This window comes from Lineus longissimus, chromosome 1 (genome assembly GCF_910592395.1).
Source record: "Lineus longissimus chromosome 1, tnLinLong1.2, whole genome shotgun sequence".
Classification (NCBI taxonomy): domain Eukaryota; kingdom Metazoa; phylum Nemertea; class Pilidiophora; order Heteronemertea; family Lineidae; genus Lineus; species Lineus longissimus.
The window spans coordinates 25,572,547-25,585,687 of NC_088308.1; the positions used below are offsets into that span (position 1 = coordinate 25,572,547).

A 13,141-nucleotide genomic window follows, 5' to 3' on the forward strand; every position below is an offset into this window, starting at 1 on the left:
TTATAAAAAGGAATATTTGCTATCATAACAAAACTTTATTATTATTTAGTGATAATAATAATAATTACATTATTTGCAGATGCACAAATATGGCACTTGCAAGTGATAAATTCATACTAATAGTGAACTTGGAATAAAGATTCTGTATGAACGGTTCACCGTGCTTCAATATCTGCGCCTTCGAAATAGCACTCTTAAAATAGGCCTATTTTCATAAACCTGCCCGCTATTAGAATAATTCTGGTTGTATTTATATTACTCCAATGCAAAAATTCATATAATAGCGTTCGTTTATAAGGTATAAGTTATAATTTGAAATCACTTCGATAGCCTGATCACCGGCCTCTTTTCCGCACGTCGGCCACGCAAGCCGTAAGTGTCGACAAATTTCTCCTCAAAATTAGCCGAAAACTTTATAAATGTGTCTTTGCTTCAAATATTTTTAGTCTTATTTCATCCCATAGTATATATTCATCAATGATATTGTAAATTGAACCCTTAGAGAACAAAGCGAAAGTCCGAAAAATAGACTTTTAGTGTCGTCGAAAAAAGCAGATAATCGGTGCGGACGACGAGGAGAAGACCACGTGCTTGCCGTGTACAAATGCACGTGGAAGTCCGTGTACCAATGCACGTGGTTGTGATTGTGAACGTTGAGTCTCTTGTTGCTCTTTGGAATTCCATTTCCAGTCCATTGTTAATTTGGCAAAGAACAAAGTTTTCCATATACCTTTGCTTTTCTTCAGGTACTAATTCAAGATGCCGAAGGTGCCACTTGTTTGTAGTAAGACGTTCGCTACTCCTCGACGACCCTTTGAGAAGGAACGTCTTGATCAGGAGTTGAAACTAATTGGCGAATATGGGTTGAGGAACAAGCGAGAAGTATGGAGGATCAAATTGACCCTTGCCAAGATCAGAAAGGCTGCCCGAGAGTTGTTGACTCTTGATGAGAAAGACCCCAAGCGTCTTTTTGAAGGTAAATACTTCTTTGAAAAATGGAAGAAAGCAGCATGCTGTGATGCAACAACCCTTAGAAATAGAGAATACATTATTCACAGGGCTGCCATCCATGACTTGTGTAGTGTACTACATGCAGTAACTTTAGTGTGTTGTTACCAATAATAAAAACTTTATTTTGTTTGCTTTCTAGGCAATGCCTTGTTGAGAAGACTCGTGAGAATCGGCGTATTGGATGAAGGCAAGATGAAGCTCGATTATGTGTTGGGTCTTCGTCTCGAAGACTTCATGGAACGTCGTCTCCAGACACAAGTATTTAAACTTGGGTTGGCTAAGAGTATCCATCATGCTCGTGTGCTCATTCGCCAGAGGCACATCAGGTATGTTAAACCCGATTCGTCAAATAAATCATTGAAGAAAGCTTCTTTATCAGTAGCAGACAGTGTGAGTGTGATTGTCCTTATCAGACATTTTAGGTACATAGATTTGTCCTGTTGCAAATGAAATGTCGAGTCGGTCACAATTTTAGAACAATGAAATCATGTGACAAAGTTGTGTTAACATGATCAAAATGTCTTCTCCCTGATGTGAAATTCTAGTGATTTGTCTTTGCAACAGGTGAAGGGTTCAACCCAACAGATATTTCAAATCGTGTAGGCCAATTGGGCAGTCGCCCTATGCCTATTATTTTTAAGAATGCCAGCTGAGGAAGTGTTCTGATAGGCCACTAGATTTGTATGTTCTCATACTTTTCTACGTCTATCACAAAGACACAGAGGCTTTGCTTTCTTCATGGTGTACTGCTTGAGGTAAGGTTGAGATGATGTTTGGTGTTTTTAGTGTCGTACACAGGTTAAGAGGAAAATTGGCCTTTACTTGTTCATCATTGAAAGGGTGTCAAAATTGATTCCGATTGTTTGGTAAAGTTCAAAATGTGAGCCAGAACAACAAGACATTTTGGAACTTTCCATCTATTTTCAGATTATCTCCAAAGTCCAAAGAAAAAGCCACTGATTCCGATAACTATCCCCCCCCCCCCCCCCCAATCTTTTTCAGTGTAATTCGAAGATCTTTGAGGAGCTATTCTGTTGTCTTCCAGCCGACCACATTGAGTTACAATATCTCCTTATTTTCCAGGGTGCGTACCCAGGTTGTGAACATCCCATCTTACATCGTCCGATTGGACTCGCAGAAGCACATCGACTTCTCCCTCAAGTCGCCGTTCGGTGGTGGTCGCCCAGGTCAGTTTAGTTCAGTTGTCGGTTGATTGTTCTCTAAAACTCCTCTGAAATCTGTTCAATCAAGATACTTGCTTGTGGAGGGAAGAGGAAAAAGTAGAGTTTGGATTTTAAACTCTACTCTGCATTTTGTCTTGGGGGAGGGTTGTGAGCCAGTCAGCAGTTGTATGTACCTGTTCTTGTGTCGCCCCAATTTGTTGTCTTAATCAGCAGGTTCTAACAGTCCCATTGATGTCCGTTTAATCCTGCTTGTTCCTCATTTCAGGCCGTGTAAGGAGGAAGAATGCCAAGAAGGGCCCAAGCGGTGGCGGTGGTGGAGACGATGACGACGACGAGGATTAACTTCAAAGAGATCCCTTATCATTTAATAAGGAAATAAAAGAAACAAATAACTAAATTATCTGCGTTGTATTTATTCATCTGTTTGGGTAATTGCTCCAAGGTTTGTGACCATGGTTCTGAGGCCAAGATTCCTCCCGCAGCCCCTACAAATCGTTCGCTTGAGGCTGTCCATACTGCGCCAAGCAAGCCCTCTGCCAGCTGGTTATCGGTTCTCTGGTGGAGTTCCAAATAATCCTTGCAGGTGGCAGCACTGTATGTGTCCGAGGTTGTGACATTTGACTTTGGGCTGGTCTTTTCCGCGCGCTTGACAGCTACGGTCATTAACGATGCCAGAGCACGGTTTGTATCATTCCTGGCTTGTGTAGTTGGGGTGTACAGCCGTTTCCTTGTGGGTTCAAAATGTCCACATCCGTCCGTTCAAAAGGATCTATAAAGCCTTGTAAACTAAGTGCTCGCCATAGAGACATTGTCGCAATCTATCCCCTCACACCAGTTTATAGACATGCTGATTTAGTGTTCCTTGGTATTTATACGATGTCTCAGAACTAAGGATATCTGAAGCCCCGTAAACCAAGGCTCCTACATGGAGACATTGTCACAATCTATCCCTCTCTTGCCGTCTCTCTCTCGCTGTAGGTGGAGCTGACTAGCTACAGTCAGCTTTTGTCCGGTTGTGACCGTCTCATCTCTCACGGTTTTGGCAAAATAGTATGGGGTACTTGGCATCTCTCGCACCGTGTTATCAACACGGTGGAGTTGTCCGGTCTCATCTCCTTCACAATACAATTTGCTACACAGCGGGGCTGCCAGGACGGATTTGGTACAGGGGTTTCTGTCCCATCTCTCTCTAAGTGTTGGCAACACGGTGGGGGAGAAACTCGATGGTTTCACCCCGTCCCTTAACCCAAGTAAGGGTGGAAATGATGTATACACCGAGCTGGGAAAACGGTGATGGTACCTGATCCGTCTGATTGTGACCGCGTATTGTCTTCCCATCGTGTTGGGAAGACGGTGGCTGCAGCATGGTCCCTTTCCTTCTGGTTGTGAAGCTCTCATCTACCTAAACTCTCCAGGGTTAGAAGACTCCAGAGGCCATCCATTCATCATCATGGAGGTAGGCAGATCTTCTGAATTCGGAGTGTAACTGAGGTGGTACGATGAGTTACAGAGCCTATAACCAGCCGGCAGAGGGCTCGGTTCTAATCTCATGCTCAAAGTGAGGAACCCTCTGCCAGCTGGTTATAGCTTCTCCAAGGTTTCATGCAGGTACGGCACCATATGATGTCTCAGGTTGTGACATTCGCGACCCTCTCTGTAGACCTTGCGTTGAGCGTCCATTTGAGGTGTCTTTCTCCGACATGTCACAACCTTGATGCGTACACTGCCTTGTATACTTTAATGTGGAGCTTCATCAACCACTATAGCACATCCAAAACCTGGGACTGGACGAAGTTGAAACCCAGGGAGGTCTATTTTCTGATGAGAGACCGGGCCGGGGTTGTGGGACTCGATTTGATCTACAGTGGATACTGCCAAGTAGTTGTGACATGGCGGTTGTGAGATGGGTTGAGGCATAATAGAATTTTGAACCCCTCTGAGATCGATTTTCTGATAAGACTGCCATGCAGGTTGTGACATCGCGGTCCAGAGGTGGTAAATGGATGGGGTGCACCAATTAGCTGGCAAGACGGTGAAGGTAGGCCCGATTCTATCTGATTGGGAATCTCCCTTCTCTGGGTCCGTCACCGTGATGGCAAGACAGTGGTTGCAGCATAGTCCCATTCTATCTGGTTGTGATTGTCTCACCTATATCAAGGTGTACTGCCTGCAACATAGTGGGCTGCCAGGGCCGATTCGGTATGGTGGTGTATGTCACATCTCTTGCACAGTGTTGGCAACGCGGTGGGGTATACAAACTCAATGAAATATTATTGTCGGGCACTCCATCCCAGGTAAGGGTTGAAATGAGGTACACTCAGCTGGCAAAGGTGGTGAAGGTACCTGACTCGATTCCATCTGATTGTGACTGCCTTGTCTTTCCACCGTGCATGGCAAGACGGTGGGGGCAGCCTGGTCCCTTTCTCTCTTGTGACTGTCTCACCTATCTCACCGTTAGATTCCAGACTTAATAAAGATCCCAGAGGCCATCCATTCATCATCCTAAACATGGGTCGAGGGAGGCAGATCTTATGCATCAGGATTACGTTACTGATTATATTGCCAGCTGGTAATAGCTTACATTGGCGAGGTGGACCCATCCTGTGGTCCTTGCGTGGAGGTATCTCCCTGCTGTCGTCCATGTCTTTCTTCGACTTGTCACAACCTTGCTGCGACACGGGTATGCTTTGATTGGATATGAAGTTGTATCAACCATATTGTAGCACATCCAAAGGCTCTGTGAGGAGGGTTGGGACAGGACAAAGTTGAGACCTGGTGAGAGACTGCTGGGTTATGAGATATGGGTCAAGACAGGATGGAGTTGGGACTCGGTGAGGTCTACTGTCTGATGAGAGACGGCCCGGTTGGGACATTGCGGTTGAGAAATGGTGCAGGGATGGGGCGCAACAATTAGTTGGCAAGACGGTGAAGGCACCCGGCCCGATTCTATCTGATTGTGATTGTCTCACCTGTATCAACGTGTACTGTCTGCAACATAGTGGGGCTGCCGGGGCCGATTCGGTATGGTGGTATATGTCACATCTCTCGCATAGTGTTGGCAACGCGGTGGGGTATAGAAACTCAATGAAATATTATTGTCGGGCACTCCATCCCAGGTAAGGGTGGAAATGAGGTACACTGAGCTGGCAAGATGGTGAAGGTCTCTGACTCGATTCCATCTGATTGTGACTGCCTTGTCTTTCCCACCGTGGTGGCAAGACGGTGAGGGCAGACTGATTGTTGCTCCACGTTTGGAACCAACCCCTCTGCCAGCTGGTAATAGCTTACATTGGCGAGGTGGACCCTCCCTGTGGTCATTGCGTGGAGGTATCTCCCTGCTTTCGTCCATGTCTTTCTCCGACTTGTCACAACCATGCTGCGACACATGTATGCTTTGATTGGATAGGAAGTTGTATCAACCATATTATAGCACATCCCAAGTCTCTGTGAAGAGGGTTGGGACAGGACGAAATTGAGACCTTGTGAGAGACTGCCGGGTTATGAGATATGGGTCAAGACAGGACGGAGTTGGGACTCAGTGAGGTCTATTGTCTGATGCAACTGCCAGGTTGTGACATGGCCGTTGTGAGATGGATCAGCATTTGCTTTGAATAGACAACATCGTGGTGGTTCCTCTCAAGTTAGAACTAGGTGAGCTGTGACATGAGACAGGCCAACAGCTCATGACACCAATCCTGCAGTTTATAGGAACCTGATGGGGAGAGAGTATGTTCAGAGATCTCTCTGCAGAGGACTTAGTACTGCCATTGCCAAATCCAAGTGAAAGAAAAACAAGGGGATATCTTAAACTACTGTATTTATGCTTCTAAATAAAATTGTCAGTTAACGTATCTGCAAAGATTCTATCAAGATAACGAATGTCCAAAATGGAAATGATGCACAACATGGTAGCTCTGGATCTCGTACCTCGAATTTGTACTGGAAGGAATCAAGATGAGAGTACATGCATCTTGACATTTTTAAAAACAGCCTCCCCTCAGCACAGAAAGTGTTAACAATACTTGCAGAACTAATTTGTAACCCCCAGACTAAACCCAAGCAGTACAATCCTAGAACCACATGTTACAGCAAGGAGGAGTGTATATAAAGAGCCGTGATGCCACGACTGATTGAAGACTACACATCTAACTTTAAATCACAACACGAGTCCCTGAAAGCTCCGGAGTGTGATGGAACTTGGTTGTACATGTATATGCATCTCCTGAAAGACATCTGAAGTACAGGCTCGCACAGAAAATATCACCCATTAGCCAAAATGATGTGAAGCATCATTAAATTAAAGTAGATCCACCGCACATTCTGATCCTGTACATTTCTTCATACTAGGCCTACTCGTACCTACTAGGTTCTCAGTGCTATATTCCTGAAGACTACATAAGTTAGAACAATTACATTGTCGGACAAGATATGTATAACAAATTAATAAGATAAGCATCAGTTTCCAGACTCTACCACTATGTAGCTTGACTCAATCTATCGGTGTGACACATTTGGTGTATTGATGACATTAGTGACACCCAAGTCAAACTTCCTTTTTTCAGCAAGAGGTGTACCAGTTAAAAAATCAAAATGTTCACATCTTTAATAACTTAAGATGACAGATGGAAAATATATTCCACTACACAGATCATGGTTCATACCCGCATACCTTTTGCACTGGGTCGAAAACATTTTAGAAAAATATATTTTTGAAATGCAACAAACTGACGACTGAGAGAATTTGACTTTGTCATAAGATGTGATACACGTTACAGTGGTTTTGATATTAGAATTTCACAAGTAAACAATTGAAATATGATTACAACACAATTTTTGTATCATTTTTTATTGTCTTTAGTTCATTCGATATCACGATCAAAGGTTGTTTTGCACCTTTCCGTTTTGACATCATTCACATTTTATGAATTGCAGCCTCTTCTAGAAATATCTAACTCAGGAAGTATAATCAACTACTAGGACTTGTCTATTCTAATTCTATTCCTTCCCTTAAACAACAGATTCTCCTAAAATCTAACAAGGAATGAGCCGATTGATCAAGGGGCTGGATCATCAAACGCACTGAACTACCGGGTAGTGTAATTTGCAACTGAATTTCTAATCAACTAACAATTGTAATTGAATTGTAACAAATTTAATACATGTACTTTAACAAACATACATTAGTACCGGAGTAGGTCTAGATCAGAATATCCAGGGTTCCTGCTGAAGTTAGCAATGTTGTCGATTCCAGGCACAACCTTGTTATTGTAGTCTACATGAAATAGTGGAACCAGATAATAGAATTTTCTTCTGAATTGACCAGCAAGGACCCTTATGCAGGGACCCTGGGATTTCTGAGCTGTATCTCTTGTGGTGGAATGCATCAGTTCAGCCGCGCCGATATATATGGTATTGTGCGTCAGAAGACTCCTTCGTCAAAGCTTCCTTACTGAAACATTAAGAATGACAAGCGTGGTATAGAAGGGTGACGTATGGTGACTTCTGACGCACAATACCAATATATCAGCACTCAGTTAAAACTTTCACCATTGTTTTTTTCTTAACTCTGATATGAGCATTCATCAGTTATTGGAGGGAAAGAGTGTTCCAATCTATTTCTCATCCTTCAGTTCGACGTAAAACCATTTATCCACTGAAAGAAGATAAGAGTAAATGAATATTAGTTTTTGCAAGCATTAGTTCTAAAGCATCCTAATCTATATTTCCATCAGCCGATATTGTTTCTCAAACACTGGGATGTGTTACTTCAAACTTAAACTATCAAAAATCTACAATAACAAAGCAAGACTGATCTCCTGTTGACTTGATATAACTTTTTTTGGGCTAAGTACACAAGAAGGACACCTGGCATGTCAAGAATGTAAAGTATATTTCTGGTAGGAAGTGGAGGAAACAATTAGTTTACCTGTGTCAGGAATGGGAGATGGTTCCGCACTTGCATCAGCCTGAAAAAAGTATTTGCACAATCATAACAAGAGGGTAAAAGAAGTGTCCTTGGATGCCACTACCAATTGCTTATGAACCATCAGAAGTTCCATCTAGCCACATCAACACCAAAGTACAACATTTTTTGGCAATGGGTGATATGAATAAAGACTAGGAAATGCTTTTATCTAAATCTCCATGTACATTTACACTAGGCCTTCCTGTACAAAACCGGAGTAAAAGCATTTGCTAGTCTTTATTCATATCACCCAATGTGTGTAACTTAGCAATTGCACAAATGAGATTTGACTTACCCCTGAAACTATTGCATCGGCTTCTTCATGTGGGATTGTATAATCAGAGCCAACTACAGATACATTCTCACTGGAAACAGAGCAAAGGTGAAATGAATCGTATTTACTCGGTATTTAGTGACAAGGGGTGCACACATACGAGTCAGGAAACTAGCCTTCAACTTTTCCTTCATTGAAATCGCCAATAAGCCAAAAGATGTATTCCTTAAATGTTAATACATATCTGTTGAACACTTCATTATGAAATGCTTACCATGCCAGATCTCCCTTATGTTCAGATTGATTTGACATTAACTTCTGCCAATATTCATGAGTCTCAGTTATTACTCTCTCAGCAAATGCCTGCAATTTATAAGAATAACTTTGAACATACTGAAGAAGACTGTCAGAGGGGTGTTGTTAAGAAAAATTAACGTAAGCATTTTGAAGTTCAAAACATTGATACCTCCAACCTCTGCTGCATGAGATGAAGAGGGCAGTTCAATATTTAGTTGATGTTTAGCTATCAAACTCTACTACTGGGTCATATCAAATACTGCAACACATCATAATTCAGACCAACATTCCTTTTGAAAAGCTAAATGCATGCTACCTGCACAATCATTCACAATAACCCTCCCTGCACTCCTTACCCTATTTTTAGCTTCTCCATTGAAGGCGAACTCATTTGGTGGCTTTCCTGTTGGCATCTTGTAAATTTTAAACCACTCATGCGTTGCTTTGATAAAACCTGGCATTTTCACCTCAACATCCTCAATATCTGTAATGATACAAGTTGTAAGTTCCAAAATTAACATCTGATCAGCAGGAGGTCACTGTCAAAGCTTTATTTCACCTTGTTCGTTTCATATGTCTTTGTGACAATAACACCAAAGGTTCAAGCTCCTCGCTGTCAACCAGGTCCCGAAATGTTTCTAACTTTCAGCAGTTAACCGATCTCCAACACACATACCTTCTAATTCAGCGGCAAGAGGGTCTGTCACATCAATAACTATTAACTTCCAATCTGTTTCACCTGAAAAACAACAGCAACCGTAAGTTACCGGCTGAGTGAAAACAAACTTTCTTTGTCCGATCCGGTTCCGACGGAAGAACCATGTGTTCAACACATGCAGCCCACAGCAGCTTGTCATTCAGAATCACTGACTGCACTTCACAGACGTGATCAATAGCTTTGAACACCATGAATAAGTAACAATGTGCTCACAAGGCACATGGTTAAAGCTGTAGCTGAGAACAGCTGTGGACAAGATCAATACAAATTACCCTGATACACTATTGATATCATTGTCCCAACATAATCCAATAGACCGCAAAATGAATGTAGATAACTCGTCAATGTCAATTTTAACATTGTAATGGATTTTACTCCTGGTAGAAAACTTGGGGTTTGGGGTTGACTTACCTTCATCAATCAATGCTAATGTTCCAAGAACCTTTACCCGGATGACTGCCCCTCTTTTATGCACCTTATAACCTATTTCACAAACATCTAATGGATCATTGTCTCCTTTAGCTCCCGTGCTGGCATCTGTATGGGTAGGGTCTTCCCACGTCTGAGAAATGGAAAAAAATATCAGGGGGTCAGAAGTATCAGACTACAGGCAAGTGTTTCAGATACTATCAAAGATCATGCTAATATACTTTTGACACAATGCACTGAACTTATGCAAGTTTTTTCAGAAGCATCCAAGAACCTGTAATTACCGATGGCGACCCTACCCTGAATCATTTTGGGATTTTGAAAAAAACTTAATAACTAGTACCAACCTGTGGAAGGGCTCCATAATTCCATATGTAGCCATGGTGGGGGAAAACATTATTTACAAATCGCGGTTTACCATTTTTTATATCTTGTTTGATTGGGTTCAAGATTGTTGATGTAGAAATCTGAAAATAAACCAGCATAAACATAAATCATCAACAAGGTCAAGGAATCAGGGTTTTTTCATTAACAGTTTGGTGATATCACCTATCCTTATATTCTTTGTCTGGAGGTTGTCAGCATATCGACCACATGTAGTAATGACTTTTTCTATAGTAATAGTAGTGAAGTCTAGTCATTCTAAAAATTCAAGTCCCAATAATGTCTCTGCCATTTGACATGTATGAGCCACTTACCTCCATTTTTGCATTTGTCCATCGTGGCACTTCGACTATCATATTAAATTCATTTTTTTCTGCATTGGCGTAGAGTGGGATATCATGGAAAGGAGAAATTGCACCGTGTGGGCCCTCTGAAAAAATCAAAAAATCTCATTAATTAGTGCATTCAAATCAAAACTATATTTGGATCCTCATCAACTAAGAATCCTGTTACAGATACATGTAACAGCATGATAAGGCGAGATTGATCATTTCCTTATTATTCAGACACTCGACGCTAATGAGGCACTGAGTTGAACCGTACCATACTACGTACTCGTATTCAATAAAATCAATGAGACCCAATCAACGTTCTTCTAGTTTTGATGCGACAAATATTTGACTTCAGTAGTTGTACTTCTACTCGCCAGTGCATGTACACCTTGTCTTTAGCAGTCCTTCTGTCTGACATAATTGCCCTCAATACCAATTTCGCTAACATCAAAACCAAGTTGTTCGGACAGAATGGGCCCACTTACATTTAATCACAGATTAAAACTATTGTAAAAGACCAAATAAGCTAGAACAACAACATTCCTTTGTTCAGGAATATTCCTCAGGCCAATGTAAATGTTCTACAGCATGTAGTCAGCAATGCAAGTACAGTAGTCATGCCTCTCTGTCCATTCTAGGCCCTTTATAAATACCTTTCTTCTTGCAATGACTGTAAGGCAGACATTGTGTCAACCTGAATGCGAGCTTGTTGGAAATGTTGATATCGTTAACGTGAAATCAATCGAATTATCAACTCATTGTTTTCATTCTGCGTTTACTTCGCAGAAAATTTATGAGTTACCAATATATGCCTTAGAGGGGGCAGAATGGTACTGTTTAAACAAGAAGCCTCTCCAACAGCCCCAGGAATATTGGATAGAACGGCACTGTACTGGGTCCTAGTAATAAATATTGCCATAAAGACATATGATATTGTTCTGGGACTTATGTAAGATTAGTTCTCTCCGCCAAATCCAAGACTGTCGGATTAAAATCTTGTGTTTATAGGCTAACAAATGCAAACACTTCCAAGTGAACCCCCTACAAGAGACGAGTGGCCCTTCGCCTCTCCGACTTTGACACCCTGCTACGAACATATCAATAGATCAGCCAGCGGTCCTTGGTGTCGCCGCGTGGGTTACGTCCAGTGAAATTGTTTGCAAATGCCAAGGAACCACGATCTGACATCCATAACCAGCGTATTCCCTATTCATGCTAGTTATAGTCGGGTGCTACACCACAGTCGGGATAGAGGAGCCAAGCTAATTTTTTTCAATAATTTTTATTTGGTATTTTAAAATGATAATAAGTACGTAAGATACGGATAGGTTTGGGGGTCACACCTCACCCTTGGCAAGCCGTCACTGCACCGCAACAGCACGATAGGAGTAAGGTACGACATCAACATTCATCGGTTACAGCTAGGCTAGGTTACTAGGTTAGGCTAAATCGTATGCGAGTACGAATTTTTTTCGGGAGCTTCTGTGCAAATGCACCATCAGTCATAAAATAGTGCGCTACATATACAATGTATCCACATACACTACATACACTGCACACCCTACAATACACACTGCCATATACAGCCCATGCCACAGGGGTATTCGCCGACGACAGGTAGGTGCCGCGTACCGGCACGCCACAATTATCTATAAATTAGTCTAACTTGACCTACTAAAATAGAGCTTGTAATCCGATGAATAAAGCGATCCACTTTCCACGATATCGTAGGACGTCCTCGGGCTTTGCTGTGGGCTCTCCATTGAGAAGAATCTGGGCTTTATGGACTGTTTGACAGGCAAAAATTTGGGACTTGCCTGACGGCACAAGACTTTCAACACTGCGTGTACGCCACGATGCATCGACCCGGTTGGGGTAGTAATGGCAACTAAGCATGCGCAGAACTCACGACGTTCCGCCGGGTGATTGCTCTCACTCGCTCGGGTAAAGAACGAACGCGAATCCGTCTGACGGACTGTCCTTAGAAAACTAGGTTGTGACAGTGATTTTTCAACTTCATTTCACCAATACAATTTGTTATTTGAACTTCAGTATAAATCCTGTATCATTTTTATGATAAATCACAGTGAACGGGCACACTCTGGGCCAGAAACTTGCCTGCTAGTGCTGGTCATCATTGAAGGGAGGGGCTGTCAATTTCGTCCTTCTATTCAGACGAGGGTCCACTATGTCGATCTGGAGTGTATTCATCACTGATACAGTTCAATGCGTGTATAACTTTATGTATACACAATGCTTTTTACCCTTTTCATAGACACTGGACGTTGGTCATACTCGAGGTTTTGCAAAATGGTGACAGTTATGACTTCTTGGCTCCTTTCTTCCAGACCTATGGGACATCCTGACGTACAATGCGGGTACAGATGGCTATGCATCCTGTGAAAAACAGGGGTGGATGTTCGCTTCTCCGTGGCCTGTTTGTAGGGCCAGAGAGGTTGGAACTGTCCTGTCCTTCTGTCTCAAGGGACCAGCCCATAAAACACCCTTTCAAACTTCTAGTCTCTTATAAGAGTAAGGAATAACACA

General features: G+C 42.3%; 2 protein-coding genes across 2 annotated transcripts; one reads left to right on the top strand and one right to left on the bottom strand.

The window, feature by feature from the left end:
• The first annotated feature begins 268 nt into the window (after nt 1–268).
• Nucleotides 269–2,592, top strand: LOC135501913 (small ribosomal subunit protein uS4). Its single transcript, XM_064794385.1, has 5 exons — nt 269–372; nt 747–976; nt 1,151–1,337; nt 2,095–2,198; nt 2,461–2,592. The coding sequence occupies exons 2-5, from the start codon at nt 760–762 to the stop codon at nt 2,535–2,537; spliced, it is 585 nt and encodes a 194-aa protein (XP_064650455.1). The 5' UTR covers nt 269–372; nt 747–759; the 3' UTR covers nt 2,538–2,592.
• A 3,418-nt stretch (nt 2,593–6,010) lies between these two features.
• On the bottom strand, nt 6,011–12,469 carry LOC135494040 (uncharacterized). Its single transcript, XM_064781794.1, has 10 exons — nt 12,270–12,469; nt 10,577–10,692; nt 10,226–10,345; nt 9,861–10,011; nt 9,408–9,470; nt 9,088–9,215; nt 8,709–8,797; nt 8,456–8,525; nt 8,122–8,161; nt 6,011–7,848 (listed from the first exon to the last, which is right to left on the bottom strand). The coding sequence occupies exons 1-10, from the start codon at nt 12,454–12,456 to the stop codon at nt 7,808–7,810; spliced, it is 1,005 nt and encodes a 334-aa protein (XP_064637864.1). The 5' UTR covers nt 12,457–12,469; the 3' UTR covers nt 6,011–7,807.
• Between the last annotated feature and the right edge of the window lie 672 nt (nt 12,470–13,141).

Coding starts and splice junctions, on each gene's coding strand:
- LOC135501913 (XM_064794385.1), top strand. CDS start 760: ATGCCGAAGGTGCCACTTGTTTGTAGTAAGACGTTCGCTACTCCTCGA. Junction 977..1,150: donor CCCCAAGCGTCTTTTTGAAG/GTAAATACTTCT, acceptor TTTGCTTTCTAG/GCAATGCCTTGTTGAGAAGA. Junction 1,338..2,094: donor ATTCGCCAGAGGCACATCAG/GTATGTTAAACC, acceptor CTTATTTTCCAG/GGTGCGTACCCAGGTTGTGA.
- LOC135494040 (XM_064781794.1), bottom strand. CDS start 12,456: ATGCATCGTGGCGTACACGCAGTGTTGAAAGTCTTGTGCCGTCAGGCA. Junction 8,526..8,708: donor CATAAGGGAGATCTGGCATG/GTAAGCATTTCA, acceptor CTCTGTTTCCAG/TGAGAATGTATCTGTAGTTG. Junction 7,849..8,121: donor ATCTCCCATTCCTGACACAG/GTAAACTAATTG, acceptor ATCTTCTTTCAG/TGGATAAATGGTTTTACGTC.